The 17295-nt window shown below is 36.6% G+C and overlaps 1 protein-coding gene across 3 annotated transcripts in view; it reads right to left on the bottom strand.

Moving 5' to 3' along the window:
• Nucleotides 1-17295, bottom strand: part of pou6f2 (POU class 6 homeobox 2) — a 178377-nt gene that overhangs the window by 21251 nt on the left and 139831 nt on the right. For all 3 annotated transcript variants that reach the window (XM_022667014.2, XM_022667015.2, XM_007258616.4), the window contains exons 6-7: nucleotides 15422-15559; nucleotides 2347-2556 (exon numbers count right to left, since the gene is read on the bottom strand). In XM_022667014.2, coding sequence (XP_022522735.2) covers nucleotides 2347-2556; nucleotides 15422-15559 — 348 coding nt within the window. The remainder of the gene's footprint in view (nucleotides 1-2346; nucleotides 2557-15421; nucleotides 15560-17295) is intronic.

Here is a 17295-nt window from a genome sequence, read left to right as displayed (position 1 = left end):
AGTCTCAGTTCAGCCTGGCTGGATTCTTCTCTGAGCTATCTACACAAAGAATCAGTCTGAAGTGCTCAAAATAGTAACACATTTATGAGGTAACCTAAAGAAATTAAAATTTTAACCAGTGAATTATGGATGAGTTTTGTCTATATACTGTTTAGGGCCACCTTATACATTGCAGTTACATTACAGTTTGTTTTATATATTTGAAAACCTTCAGTATTAAACCAATAATGTAAAATGATTCAAATATAATAGTCAGAACAATGTACAGTACTTTTATTGGATTACATCTTCTTGATATGAGGTTCACATGTCCTTCAGTGCACACAGTTGCTCCAAGAATACATGGCACATTCTATTGGTATGGTATATAGGGTCATTTTAAAGTTAACCCAGTGGAAGCCAGTGGAATTGCATGGAATTGTGAGAACTGTCGTGGTTTGAAAGTATTTGTATAGTAACTGTAGTCTTGTTTGTCCCCTATCTCTTTTCCTCTTTGTCCTCCTCTTTTCCTCTCATTTCTCTGAACTCTCACTTCAGGGTGTAGAAAGAGAGAGACCCAATCACTTGTTTTGATCTCTTTTTTTGTTTATCTCTCACTGTTCTGTTTCATATACATTTTAATATTTTAATACATTTTTATATAATTTAAACTCATGAAATCATGATAGATTAGATGAGGGTGGTGAGATGCCTGTGTGTTTGAGTTTTTTTTTTACAATTTACTGTTTTAATTAACACAATACAGACTATATCAACTAGCTACTGTAGGATATCAGGGAGGCATTATATACTGTAGCCCTTAATTGAAGAACCTGTAACTTGCACATCTCTCTGTGCAAATTAAATGAAAATACATCTAGGCTGGTTTCATTTTTAAAATATTTTTGTCATCTTTAACTGTGAGGTCCAAACTGACTGGTCCATGATTTTTGTGTATCTGTAAACATCTAGTTATATACGAATTCTCTCTTACTGAATATAAAGACCTGCAAAAATGTGTGATTGATAAGAGGCCTTATTTGCATATTCGCATAGTATTTTTAATATAATTTGCATTGTAACATCAAGCATCCAAATGCCAGTATCGCAACCACAGGTAAAAAGCTGGGTATTCTTTAGCTCTTCCTAACACACACACACACAGACACACACAGACACACACAGACACACACACTCTTTACATGGGCCTAACATTCTTTTATGCTCACAACTCTAGTACACACTTATACACACACAACTTCCTACAGCTTATTATTAGTTGAGAAAAACTGAATCTTTGGATTCTGTCAACACAGGAGAGCTTTCTCTCTCTCTCTCTTTGTCTCCCTCATCCTTTCTCTTTCTATTTCTTTCTTTAATCCTAACTAGCCATGTCAGGAGTGTTCGTCTGAAGGGAAACACTGAGACAATGAGATTTTACATTTGTGTGCTCTGCTGCTATGCTCCTTCTTAAGTCAGGAAGAAAGAGGTGAAGGTAAAAAAAAGCCTTTTCATGTTGAGTCGAGTGTGGGAATAAGAGAGGAAGGCAGAAACTTTGCATGTGAAACAGGGCTCTGACTAGTTTGGAGGTACAAATGCTGATGGATTGACTGGCATACATGTATGATCACATTATACACTATATATAGACAAAGATACAGTTGCAAAAAAATATGTGGACGCTTTACTTGGATTTCTGCATAAATTGGTCATTAAATGTATTCTGATCTTCATCACACAAGTCACAACAATAGACAAACACGGTCTGCTTAAACTAATACCACACAAAAACGTATATGTTTGCATGGTTTTATTGAACACAACATGTTAACATTCAGAGTGCAGGGTGGGACAAGTATATGAACCCTCTAGGCTAATAAAACCATGCAAACATATAATTGTTTGTGTGGTATTAGTTTAAGCAGACTAATACCTGTTTTTGTCTATTGTTGTGACTTAGATGAAGATCAGAACACATTTAATGACCAATTTATGGAAAATTCAAGTAATCCCAAAGGGTTCACATACTTTTTCTTGCAACTGTATACATGCTTATTAATGGTATCTTCAGAAATCAAGTGTGTTATAATGGTGTTTATGCTCTGTTTGTGTTGGAGTAATGGCCTTTACTGTCCAGGGAACGCTTTCTAGTAGACTTATGAGTGTTTCTGTAAGGATTTGATTCCATTCAGCATTGATGAAATCAGGATATTGGATAATCGCCACCAACTCATCATCCCCCATCAACTCCCAAAACTCCTCAAAAATTATCTCAAAATATTACCATACAGTACAGTAATAAAATGGAGTTACTATTTAGACTGTGTATGTGGGGGATATATATATATGAGAGGCCTGAATCCTCACCTGCTGTCCAGGTTTGATTGGTGACAGCGTGATTCCCTGGGTGTTGATGACAGGTAGGATCTGGTTCCCAATCACTGTGGCGATGATCTGACCTTGCGCATTGGTCAGCAGCTGCGGCGTGATTGGCTGGACTTGTAGCGAGGGAGTCCCGCCTCCAGACTGGTTAGATGGTCCTGCAGAGTTTGGCATCAATGGGATCGTCCCAATTATCTAGTAATATGAAGAGGAAAAATAAAGACAAATTTATTCACTCAATAATCATTTACTTAGTGATTGATCAGATTCAGCTGAAATTGGAATGAATGATTGGATTGCAATACTATGTGTTACATTCAAACAATTCAACCCTTACCAGTTGAAAAAGATACAAAAGGCAGCCACTAAGTTCTATAATATAATGTAATTTACTATAATATTACTCATAGCTCACTGAAACAAGCAGAAAAGCTATTGAAAGTATAGCTATCCATTGTGGTAATCAATACCTCATGCATATATTATAAAACAGTGTTTTATTTTTATTCCTAAAAATATTGTAAAATTAATTCTTATTAATTTTTACAGTATTCCGTTATTCTTTTTGCCTGTTGCTCTTGCAACTTGCTTTCAGTTAACAGCTGTGCTGAACTTGTCAAGAGTTTTCTGCCTCTTAATGTGTTCGAGAATATCAGTATGTCGTGAAGAAGTAGCGTTGGTATACAGTGACGAGAAATAAAAAATAAAAAAAATAAAAATCAGTCAATCTAAAAAATTATAAGAAAGTTGAAACTACCCTAAAGTGCAGTTGCAAAGACCATCACAAACATCATTATGAAACTGGCTCTCATCAGGATCGCCCTAAGAAAGGAATATCAAGAGTAATCTTTGTTGCACATGATAAGTTAAACCGAGTTACCATCTTAAGAGTCTGCAAGTTAACAGCACCCCAGATTTTGGTTTATTTAAGATTTTTAAGTTAATACATGATTCTTTATGTGTTCCTTCATAGTCTGGATGACTTCAATATTCATTTACAATGTAGGAAAACAATAAAAACACAGAATGAGAAGGAGTGTCCAAACTTTGGATTGGTACTGTATACGCAGTAAAATAATATATAATTTATATACAAGAATATTGTTGTAATTATAAATGTAAAATATGAAAAGTATTTTTTAGAGTGTTTTTATTAATCAGTTTTTACATCAGCTGTTGGTAACAGTTAAAAAATGAAGGGTTAGCACAGAGATAGATGAATACCAGTGAAAGAAGTAGCTGGAAGCATAGCCTTAGAGCACACACACACACACACACACTTTTACACTAATACTGATGACATGTCCCAGTGTCTTGTCTAGTAGCAGATTGAGGATGCAGCCAGTACCACCTGATTATCTGTCGGAGTGGCTTGAGTGAGGATAAGGGCAAAATAGCCGACTGCAGTGGTGTAGACACATGACACACACACACACACACACACACCGCCCTCACGCAGGCGCTCACTCACATTTAGAACACACCTACTAAAGGTCAGGATCTGAGTACATTTATGTTAGCTGGTGCACACCACTGACTCATATCCATTATAAGACCAGAAGAAATGACTGTGTGCACATGCCTTTGTGTGTGTGTGTGTGTATGTGTCTATGCCAATGACACCCTGTCTATTCAGTGGATGAGTAAAATTGTTGCTTATGTGTGTATCATTTAAAAAATGACTGATGTGGTATTCCTCCTTACCCTACTCATCTACTCGCAAACACACACACAAACACACACACACTCACACATTTAAAGCACAATGATCAGAGATATTGTAATGCGTAAAAGACACTCACAGTTCATTTAATCACAGGTAAATTCACAATTAAATTATGAATTATTGCATAACTAGTTTTAATAACATGAATTATCTACGTAATGCATCCTATTGTAATTATACATTATATTAGTATTTTCTACAGGCCCATTAGTGGTTCTTTCAGACATAATAATGTTACAAAATGATTATTATATTAATTAAAAAGGTAAGGTAACAAAAATCAGGATTCACACCCACAGGGCTCGACAGTGGGTGCCAGAGAGATGGGATGTTTTATTTTGTTGAAGTTATAGAGGCATTATAAAAGGCATTACCAACAACAGTGAACAGTGCAGGTGGTGAAAATGATCATGACCGGCTGTGTTTGGCTAGAATTGTCCATGCAAAATGACAAGAATCTCAGAAATCACATCCATATTCAATGTAGGAGACCACACATACATATCATACAGGTCACTGAAGTTCTTTAGCATCCACGGGACATGGCAAAAGTCATGGGACACGATAATAGAGAGGGAATCCACTGATGCAAACATTAAAAACTGGAATTTATTGTTATTATTTTAGCTGATAGTGATTACACCATAGGGCTACATTATGCAAATATACAAAATATAATATGACTTTATTAACCTCAGTAATAATACAAAAAACATTTTGTAAAAAAATTACAAATTGCAAATTGTAAAAAAAAACATTTTGTTGCTTCTGAGAAAATGAAATTCAGTATTTTTATAACATCAAAATGTCAGTTTTGGGCTGAAAATATCTGCAAACAAACAAAACACAGACACACACACATATAAACTCCTCCAATTTAACTTCCTGACCCCCCCCCCCCCCCCCCTTCTCCTGGTCTTCAACCCTCCATTCAGCATTCGCCCCCTCTAGTTCTGCCCTCCAGTTGGAACAGACCAAAGGCCACGGCAGTGTGTGTGTGTGGTTGCTGCGCTTCATCTCTCTGAAGCACAGCCTCGGAGCAGCAGGCTGGGGAATAATGCTTCACTTGCCTATTTGACTCTGACTACTACAATTACCAGAGATTACCACCACTACACACAGACATCCATAGCACTTATTACAATAAAAACAGGTAAAATAGATGTGATAGGACAGCAGGGCTGGTAACACATACTGCGGTACATTTTTTCACTTTAATTACACTTCTCACAACTAACCAGATGCATGCAGTTACTGGTACATTTAATCAGCTTTGCTTACCATTCTACAGGACCTAAACATTTTATTCTGCTCAAAATAGCTTTGATAAAGCTACGCTATATGATAGAGCTCGGTTTCAGTTTTCAGTTTATTTTTAATTGCTTCATTTTTAGACGTTCAGGAGTTGCACTCTAGCTGTTGATTTTAGACCAGAAAGATCCCAAAAAGAGTATACCCAGTAGTAGCTCACTTAGACCAACGTCTGTGCTTTGACTTGGCAATTTCTGAATTCTCTATTTCTTTCTTTGGTGCCATTTTTTTGGTAGGATGTGTCACACCTGGGGATGTGTCACACAGTCTACCTGCAATCTTCAGCCTCCAGACCCAAAATGCACCTCACTCCTCACTCCATCACACGATCACATGACGCTGCATACGGCACTACCAGGAAGTCAGTCACCTGAGTATTCATTTCACCTATTCACCTCAGTATAAATACCTTCAGTATTGTTTGGTTTACCCACTTTACAAAGCGTTATTTCTTGCAGGTGTTTGTCTTTCCGTTTACGACCTTGTTTAACTTCATATTGGCTATATATAGGTAAAAAGGTCTATATATAACATTTCTTTTCCTCTACCATCCTCTGGTGCAATACAGAATTCTTGTCCAATGATTTTTGACATGTCAGTGTCAATATAAAGCTACAGTTTTTTTGTCATGATACTTCTGTAATGTTGGCAAATATTGTACTTTATTATTTTAAGAACCCACATCATGGGAATCATCAGCTTTTAAAGAAAACTTTCTATATGGAAATGTTCACCAGTTCTGCATTAAGTCGCGTCATTTACTCATAGTGAAATTATGAGTATTTCTTTTAGGTTTGACCTGTTATTGAATAAGCAGCAATACAAGGCAACCAAAGAGCAATGGAAATTTTGACTTGCTTTCTGACATTAATTTATTAAAAGTGTGATTTTTTTTTTTAATCTGAGATTATTTATTTGGCACATCCCATTCTAAAAGAAAAAGTTCAGAGGACATTTTCACTAAAGTTTTGTCTTGTAATACCTCATTTTTTTAACCAAAGCTAGGAGACTACTACAGCTATAACGTACAGTACAGTACAGTAAGATGTTTAAAGACTGATATTAAATTAAAAAGCAAAAAACAGGGCAATAATCACTGACATATACTAATTTACCATTAATCTCCCAATAGACTCCACTACCACCCCTCCAGTCATGCTAACAATCCCTGCAGCCCTGCTACAGTAAGTTCTCCGCTTCTCCTCCCTCCCTCCGCCCTCCTCTCGTTGACATAATAGCGACGGAGCGGTGAAAAAAAAGAGGCCGGCAATCTGTAATTCATCCTCGCCATGGCTCATTTGCCTGCGTTGCTTCGCATTAAGTGACAGATAATTTATCTCTCTCTCGCTCACTCTCTCCCTCAGTGTCTCTCTCCCGCATCTCCCCCCCTCAGCGTTAGCCACTTAGCATGTTTTACAGCGCTGCCTGACGATGCTAGTGTCCTCCTGTCTCGGGAGCTGTTCCGCTCAATTATTCATCCTCATTGGGCTAAAGTGGCTCCTCCAACGCTCGTATTTAAATGAACAGAGAGAAGATGACAGCCCACATGTGCAAGATAGCATGGAGCCATTCAACACAGCGCTAAAGCCATTCAATAGCTTTATTGCTTAGGGACACAGTTAGCCTACAGCAAAGGCTTCAGTGCTGACTAACCACAACAAATGAGTCTACAGCAGGAAACACAACAAAGGCTGTATTGCAAAATACAACAATATATGTACCAAAAATATATTTTTTTATATTTTATAGCAGCAACACATTTGCCACATTGTGCTAATGTTAAATTAACAGTCAGTTTGTAAAGTATTAGTTTAAAGCTGATATAAAAAGTTATCTGTATTGTTCTTGTTGTTTGTGTTTAATGGTTCATTCTGTTGTATTGAAATTATATTTGTGGCTTAATATCCAATATTGTGGCTTTAGAATGTAAACAGAAGTTTCTTGTTTAAGCAATAAAAGATACTATTGTTATCTGTATTTTTATACTGTTCTAAAACACTTCCTATGAACTGAAGCTCTGTGTTTTGTTTTATCTGCTCTTATCAGGTGCACAAGACTGTCTGACCTTTGTCTGTATATATACAGTAGCATGGACACTGTGGTTCCATTGTCTTTAGTTTTATGTAAAGGAAGACAAAAATGTCCAACTTATTATCAAATTTAGTTTCTAAGTTAGCAGGTATAGACACCAGAGGTAGCAGAGACCAGAGGTTGGGCAAGACTTGAAAACCCATTTGGCAGAACTCAATTCTCACAAACGAATTGTCTCAGGCTGTCTTCATTGAGTTTACAGTGCAATCTCAAGCACCAGAAAAGTAAAGTGCAGTTAATGTATTTTATTACAAAATTATTTACATCAATTACTGTACTGGAGCTTCGCTAGTTTAACTAGAGCCAGCATGCACCAACGACCATAAAAAAAAAAGGTATTTGGACTCGATCCAGACCAGAAAATAAAATTGACGACTCCAGCTCATCTAATGTGAGTTGATTAACGTTGACCTACACAAAACTAACTGTTGGAATCAGACACTGGAGATGGACAGAAAAATAAAGCTGAAAATGAGCTGTGTTTTCATTGAGCCATATGGAGATGGGTGGAGCTACACATCATACTGCAACCAGCCAGCAGATGCACTAGACCTGTAATGGCTTAACTTTTGAGAGACAATGAAATGTCCACGATTTTCTGCACTCATTGCCTCCAACAAATTCAACAAACAATAAAAAAACACTGCCTCCTGGTGGTGGAGTGTGGAGTTCAGACTCTTGTCTTTTTTGTTATAAACTTCTGAACTTATGAACAACAATTATTTTAAGTTTTTTAAATTCTTATCCTTAAACCGCATATAGTTAACAATGTTTTTCAATTTTGAACCTTGAATATTGAATATTTGTCAATAGAAAATGGACAGGTCAATATGCTTGAACTTAATTAGGGTAATTAGATTTTGTATCTTCTATCTGACATGAATTAGTCAAGTACAATACAAATACAGTACATTAGTCTGTGCTAAAGGCCTCCAGGCTATAGGCCGTCACATGCAACCATGTTTAGCTGGGCTTAACTTAACGCTGTGGGGAGCACCTGGGTTAACAGGTGTAGCAGATAAAATAATGTAACTGTCTCAGATTCACAAACACTTCTCTGTATCATTTTCCCCTCAGCCCTTGGCTTTCTTTTCCTTCTTATCTTATGGAACAAATTTTATAGGTTTCTCTCTCTCTCTCTCTCTCTCTCTCTCTCTCTCTCTCTCTCTCTCTCTCTCTCTCTCTCTCCCTCTCTCTCTCTCTCTCTCTCTCTCTCTTCCGTGAGCAGAACTCATTAGAATTATCCAGCCACTGTTTCCCAGGGAATGTCATCTCCTTCCTCCAGCCAGGCCAATCTGTAGCGTTCGCCATGGTCGCCAGGCAATATCCCTGCCCATTTTCTCCCTTACTGCCCCCTGTTCGGAGCGGAATAGGATTGGGACCCATATTGGGAGAGAAGCCCAGACTTCTAACATCCATTACTGTCAAAGAAACAAAGCACACACAGTTTGAAGTCCATGCTGCACTAAGGAGGATGTGTTCTATCATATCATAAACAGGGATGATTTGGATAATTTGATTAATGATAATGGATAAACAGTATTTTAATAACTCAGATGCTTGCTTTACATTAGAGCTGTTATAATATTATTAATTAAGTAATCTAATCTGAGCAACAATGGATTGTACTATATACTACACATATTGATGCTGTTTCACAAAAGGAATAAACCTTTTTAATTCTTAAAAGTAGTCAGTATGAGTAAACAACAGAAAAATATTATCAGCATTAGAAAATCAAAGAGGTGTCAGAATAGTAAAAAAAAAATTGCCACTAAAGATATGACTCTTTAATGCATTGTAAAGTAGTCAGTGTACAGCTTTTAGAACAGTGTAAGTTTGTTGTGCCCTCTTAATAACTCAACACACAGTCATTAATGTCTAAACTGCTGGCAAAAAAAGTTAGTAAAAATGGCTCAATTGTGCCAAATTAGTCACTTTTCCTCCCTGCTGTCATGTAATTTGTTGGGTGTTACAAGGTCTCAGGTGTGAATTGGGAGCAGATCTGTTAAATTAGTTTGATGTCCAATTCTGTCATACTTGCCACTGGATATTTAATCTCACCTTGTTTATGTGTTAGCCCCGCCCTTATTTGTCATCCCGCCCCTCATTACCTGTTCCAGGTGTTCCTCATCCTCCTCATGTATAAAATCACCTATGTTTCAGTGTATCTTGTGGAGTCTTTTGTGTGCTAAATATGCCATGTATGCGTGTCAGGTTTGTTTGGTTTTTGATCCCAGTGTTGTTTCTGATTTTCAGTTTCTTGTTTTTTTTTTTATTTAGTAGTCTTTGTCTTAATTGTCTTTATTTAATTAGTTGTCACAGTCTTGTTTATTTGATTTTTTTGCGTTTCAAGTGTTTGTTTCCTGCTTTTGTCTTTTTTTAAATCTATTTTTGTTATAAAAAAATATATCTGCATTTGCATCCACCCTCTCCCCCTTTCGTCCGTGACTGGTCAAGCATATATCCAGATCTAAACACTATTGAGCATATGTGGGGCATCCTCAAACAGAAGGGGGAGGAGCGGAAGGTCTCTTACATCCACCAGCTCTGTGATATCTTCATGGAGATGTGGAAAAAAATTTTACGCGCTTCATTCATTAAACTCCATGCTTAAGAGGGTAAAGACAGTGTTGGAAAATAAAAGTGACCACAAAAAATATTGACACTTTGGGCACAATTTAGCCATTTTCACTTCAGGGTGTACTCACTTTGGTTTTCAGTGGTTTAGACAAATTTACACTGGTATGCAAACTGTACACCAATTTACAGTGTATCAAAGTGTCATATCTTCAGTGTTGTTCGATGAAAAATATAAAAAATATAATATAATAAAATATTTACAAAAATTAGAGGGGTGTACTCACTTTTGTGAGATACTGTATGTATACAGAGTATATAGAGAGAATCAGCTTTTAACAAGGACTGGGTATTGAACTGGGCATGAACCAGGTGATACTGTACATCATGATACAGGTATATTGTGACACTGTGAGCAAGGCAATATATTGCGATTGTTTAAATCATATTTTAGGAACACTGTCAAATTATAAAAAATGCTTTGTCCTATTTATAATATCTGAACAAAAAAGTTTACTTTTTATGCACTTGGAAGAGTGAGACCACAAAATAACCACAAAATACAACACTGCCATCTAGTGTTCAAGATTTAAACAAGACACAAAATCAACCACTGTCTGATATCAATCTTTACTCGTAAACTAAAAATTAAATCGACAAATAAATCAAGACCGTGCTTTTAACAATTTATACAGTACTGCAAAACACTTTGATATGTAATGTTTTTCCTATTCCCTTACTTTAACATTTTAGAGCTTTTTTACAAAACAGAATAATCACTCACTTCAGTTCGCTAACAGATATTTATATTAGAAGCAAATATATATTTTAGCAGTGTTAGACTAGCTGGAAGAGAAGTGTTTAGGCTTCAGGCAGTAGCGTCTGTGCCTGGGATATTTTAGTCCTTACATCACCCCCTTCTGTATTTTAGCATAAAAGGCACAAAGACCAAACACGCAGCCTGGCCTCTGATCTGAAATTTCATGCGATGCCTCATCTTTTTTTCCTCCATCTTCCTTTCTGAGCCCCGTCTGAGGCATCATCTGGCCGACTGCCGGCCACGTTCAGGGCATGTATTAGTATCTTTAATGCTAAAAGCAGAAAGGGGGAGTCAGGGGTGGCGTGGGCTCAAAGGCTAGTGAGTGTTTTAGTGAGCTGAGACTGAATAATGGGCTGCAGTAATAAGGTCGAGAGGCAGAGGCTGTAGCCCTGGGCTTTGACCATCTCCGTGACCTGATTGTGTCAACCGGTGTCAGCCGCCATGACAGCACAAACGCACAGCGCGGCCCATCAAAGCCAGCGTCACGCCGATACGTCCAGCCAGGCCCCCGCAGGCACCACCCGACTCCAAGCAGGAGAGCACACACACACACACACACACACACACACAAGGGCCTCATTAGCGATGTTTAGCATCAAGACGCTGGCTGTGCACATACGTATACTGTACACACACACACACTCTCACAAACACACTCTTACAGTAGAGCAGTGACTACGCATTGATTCAGCTACATCCACTTTGAGATTTCAATCACAATCCATTACAATTAACAGATTACCTCAGTGTACACTGTATACAAGTGTGTGCTCAGATTAAAAGCCTAAATAAAAAGTAGTTTCAAATATAAACAGCCGAAAATAACCAGTATTCCTCTTACTCTCACACGTTTGTGTAATAAATATGTTTTTGTGTTATTGTTTTTTTTTTATTAATAATTCCTAATCAAACCAAAATAATCAAATGGAGCCAAAATGAATCCTAATGATATAATATACATAATTAGTCTATGAAATTATAAGAAACTTAGTATGTATTATATTCATATTCAAACTGATCAAACCACAATGTGATAATCATCAAGACAAACAGCCAGTTTGAATGCAGGCACGTTGGGCAAGATGCCTCAGTTTAAAGCCTATTAAATTACAATATCTGTATATCAGTTTATATCAGTGCCTATTTTCTAATAGGGATTTCTTGCTAATGTTTTTTTTTCTACTGCATAAGAAACATGGGCTGTATTGGCTTGTAAGTGAACAGAATTATATAGATATATATATAATATATATAATATATATTAAAAACCTTTCATTTAGTACTTGGTGTTGTGTAGTCTGTATCAGTGGTTCAGAATGGTTCAATTCCCCTGTTGTAGAAGCACACTACACTACACTACACTACACTTTACTACACTACATTACGCCACACCAATGAGAGTCCTTGAGCAAGAATAACTAAATCAAAAAACTAAATCAAAACTGTGCTTATAAAGATGTATACAGTGTTACAATACAAACTGCTACTGTAATACTTCAGTATATCAATACCAGACAAATAGGATTCTGTAGGCAAGATTCCTAAAGCTACATTCTCCTGTCTTTGTAGCGTGATTCAATAATAGGTTAATCTAGATAAGAGCACTTGGCAAATGCCAAAGGTTAATGAGTAAAACATATACTCATAGGACCTGGTGTCCACATGTGTGGACATCACATTTTGGGTTGTCTAGATCACAACACTAAATTTTGCTCAACAAGGGCCTTGTGTCCTCATATGAGGCCATTATATTGTCACCTAGTGGTGGCAGAAGAGTTTAATGCATATACAATGTTTTGCACATCATTACTAATTGCAACTTCATTGTGTTCTATTGAAAAAACTTGTGTCCTATGAAAAACCCTTATCTTCATTTTTGTTGATTTTTAGATTAATACATAATTGGAAGAGACAAAGTGTCCCTTACACTGTGCCAAAATTTCTTGATGAACAGACAAATAGAAACTCTTTAAAATGACCTGAAATAAACTCTGTTAACATTGACTTCTACTGAAAGTTTACAAGGTTTTTTCTCTCTCTTGTAAAGTTGCTGTTTTGGAGATAAGTGTTTTTTTTTATTGGACAGCGACCATATGTGGACATCATTTTTCTTAGAAACTACATCATGTAAAAAGATAATTTTTTGTTTTTACACTAATCAGGTGTCAAGTATCTCAAATAGCAAATAGAAATAAAAAAGGCATGACGTGCAAGAGTTATATTATATACTCCATTATATATATATATATATATATATATATAAATGTTTAATAAAACTTAAACACATTTCTTGTAATCTGAAATACAACTGCACTATAATAATGAATAAAAGCAGATATATAAAATGATATTAAATTAAACTTCAAAAGGATTGAGAGTATAGTCATTTAGGAAATGTGCTGAGATCGTGTTTGGTACCAGCATGTTGTCAAGAACTCAAAGGAGGGGCTGAACATCTTAACTTGGGAGAGGTCTCCCTCTGTATTCTCAACACAGTATATATATATATATATATATATATATATATATATATATATATATATATATATATATATATATATATATATATATATATATAATATTTTATATATATATAAAAGTATTCATAAAATCTTACAATAAACTGAATGTGTATATATATATATATATATATATTCATACATTCAGAATTACTCTATGACTTCTTAGGGACAGTTAAGTCAGAAATGCAAATGCAGCCTAAAGCGAATTACACAAATGACGCAAATCATGCTAATCGGTATTAAACCATTTTCCATTCTTTCTTAGCCATGTTAGGAAATTTGGAAATTTAAGCTCCTCCTTTCAAACACAGACTGCACAGCCTCTTCCTTTTGAAAAAAAGGCTTTTAAAATCAAGTGTGCTCCATGCTGTTCCTCAAACAACAGCCTCCGTCCTATCAGGAGATCATAAAGAGTTAGCTTAAGGAGAAGGATGGGATAGGGGTTAAGGTAAATAACGCTAGCTGTGGCATGAAAGGGCACATTGACCACACAGTCTTTCCCTTTAATATGAGAGCAGTGTGCACCTGCGATAAGATGATTCATTAGATAGGGCTCCGCTTTGACAAGCGCCATCGTTCAAGCCTCTGGCTACTGATGGAACAATTCTGCAGTCGGCCCCCGTAAATATGACAAGGTCAGCTTTTTAGTCCCCGCGCGCCCCTCTGCCGACCGAACGAAAACAAGACGCTCCGCTTAAAGACAGAGAGCAAACTGGGCCGCCGAGCAGCCGCACCAGTCAGCCCACTCAGATCGGACTCCACTTTACATCCGAATATCCCATTCAAATATTATAGAAATGGTTTTTAATATGTGAATGAAGATGTCTATCTTCTAGGACAAATTCACAGCAAGTTACACGTAGTATATCTGACACACATTAAAATGTTAGCTGTGTGAGAGTGTTAGGTGTGTGTGTTTTCCAGATTTGGTATCAGGTTAAGTGCAGTTCAACTGACTGTACTCAATTCAGTAATTCTAATTTATTTAATGAATTAATTTGGAAAAACAGCTAAAACACACTGAAGCATATGAGTAATCCATATAAAAATCTCTGACTTCTACATATTCTAATGAACAGGAACAATATCAAATCTGTCAGACACTGTGGCCTATGGATAATCATTCAGTGTGAATTATACAGATTTGGATATACACTTTAAGTGATGAAGAGCTCTACACAGTACTGAAAAGACATACTCTGACAATAGAAGAAACCTTTGTGATGTTATATGTTATCTACAGGAGCCAATTTTATAAGATTCACATGTACAGATTGTATTTAAAAAGGCATCAAACCAGATATTGAACCATTTACACGTTTAAATTGTTCTTTCACTTAGTTTTGTTCTATACTAAATCTTTAAACTGTTAAAATGTCTCTTTTTAAGCATATTGAACCTAATCCAAGTGGTTGTGACCCTGTCAGTTAGTTACAATTGGTAACAAACTTAGTTTACTGAAGGGATTAAATCCCTAAAGATTTGATTTATGTGGAAAACTTTCAAATGAAGACTTTTGGCTGAATTTTTTTTTTTTTTTTGGAAAATAGACAGACATGCCAAAGTCAAATGATAACATAATAAAATCAATCCTAAAGTGTTACCTCAGGAAAAGGCTTGGAAACAACCATGTCTGTATAAGTTGTAAGGTGTTATCTTGTGAGTGCTCATGGCAAGGTGGCATGAATTCTTGCCCACCAAATAGTGGGTGCCAGATGGATAGGTTGTTAAATGTTCTGAAGTTGTGTGGGCATTTTACATTCCCTGATCCACAGCCTCCCATGTGTAACAAGAACACATAGAACACATTACCACCCACAGTGGACAGCGCAGTGGGAGGTACTTATTGTTACTGGTGGCTAGAATTGGCAAAAGTCATAAAACATGCATTTCTAGTTATTTTTTTAAGGTGTTTGATGTTTCTAAGCATCTTTAATCAGAAATGAAGCAATTACATTAAAATAAAACCACAAATACATTCATTTATGAGAACAAACGTGTGTTACTGACCTGTCCCTGTGCATTGGTGACCAGCTGGCCTGTGACCCCCTGCAGGCCGGGCAGAGCGTTACCAAAAACCTGTGATCCGGCAATGGAGCCCATCGCTGCTGCTGCAGCAACCGCTGCCTGGCTGGCTAAAGGATTGAGCTGAGGAAAGAAGAGCAGAGGACAGTCAAACACTCACACAGTTCCATCATAAACACATACTTACAATACAAACTCCACAGTTACTGCATTTATTAACATCTATTACAGAGTATATCACTGTTATTTGAAGGTATCTTATAGTAACAATAGTTTAAAAAAGGACTAATTTGTGTGATCAAAAAAAAAAATAAGACATGTGCTTGCTCCAAATAATAGAGAAAATTGTTTTACATTAATTTTCATTTATATAAACGAATAAGGATTCAATCATTTTGCATTTATTTTTAATTGTTTGTCAGTGAAAAATACACTTTAAAAAGCATGAGCATCAACATACTTCTATATTTGCACTAAAGTTTATACAGGTTCTTTTTATACTGGTACTGTCATTTCCTCTTTAACCCCCCAGTACTGTTGCATTATTGTCTTGTGTCTCTCGTCTCACGTATGTCTATATCTGCGATCTTGTTGTATTTAGTTGTGTTCATTTTTTTATATTTACATTTTTATCTTGCTGTACTTGCTGTAACTTTAGGAAAGAGAGTAACGTATTTTCAATTCTCAGTCACTACAACTACTTGACTTGACTTGACTTGACTTGAGTGTTAGCTACTTTTAGCCTGAGCCTGTAGGTACAATACTTTTTCTCTGAATCAGCAGAAACTTAGTTGAACAGAAGTAAACTATCAGCAATCCATTCAACTATCTGTGGTCTGAATAGACTACAATTAACAGGCACATCAAATTTGTCAGACACAGCCTATGCAATGTCATTAAGTGTAAATTATATAGATTTGCATATCCACACTAAGTAAAAAGCCTACAAAGTAAGGAAAGGATGGGCTCCGAGTGGCCCAGCAGTGCTGCCACTATGATCAGGAGTTTGCCGATTCGAATCCTGTTCATGTAGCTTGCCATCGGCTACTGGAGCCCTGAGAGCGCGCAATTGGCCTTGCTCTCAATGAGTGAGTAGATGGTGCTCTTTCTCCTCATCACTCCAAAGGGTGATGTTGCTCAGCAACAAGGTGTCTGTGAGCTCATGAATCAGAACCGAGTGACTGCGCTTTTCTCTGAGTGCAGCTACTCGGCAGTGCTACATCAGCAGCAGTTAAAGAAAAGGGTTGATAATGATAATAATAATGTAATTATTGTGACAGGCCTATAAAGTATAAACCTTTTTTAATAAAGATGTAAACATTAGTATGTAATTAACAGAAATCAAAATTCAAAGAACTGAGAAGCTTAATTTCCAGTGAGAGAATATGTATATTGTTTAATACAAAAACAGAACAATTGAATGCAAAAACAAGTAACGCTGTCGTATTTTAAAACTAAAATGACTGGAGTACACAATTCTAAATATAATGTATAAATATCAAATTAATTTTTATATTCCAGGTTACTAGAGTATCAAAAAAACTGTATCACTCAATATCAGCCAGGCCTTACCTACAACCCACTCACAAGAGCCCATCAATATCTCCCTATCTACCTTCAGAAACACACACACACTCACACACACACATTCCCACAGTGCAGTGCAGAGTGAGTTGATAAATTGAGCTAGCCTGCTATCAAGCTGTGAGAAAGCAGTGCTTATTTAGCAGCCCGGCTGCGATGCAGGGCTTTATTAGGCTGCTTAAATAGATCAAGACTGCTCACAGAGTCTCCAATTACTGCCCACAATGAGAGAACAACACAAGCAGAGTGCAGAGAGGAGGACAGGCCTCAGAGAA

The sequence above is a fragment of the Astyanax mexicanus genome, chromosome 1 (genome assembly GCF_023375975.1).
Source record: "Astyanax mexicanus isolate ESR-SI-001 chromosome 1, AstMex3_surface, whole genome shotgun sequence".
In the NCBI taxonomy this organism is placed as follows: Eukaryota; Metazoa; Chordata; class Actinopteri; order Characiformes; family Acestrorhamphidae; genus Astyanax; species Astyanax mexicanus.
The sequence above is the reverse complement of the archived record's forward strand: the minus strand, read 5'-3'. Positions and strand labels throughout refer to the sequence as shown.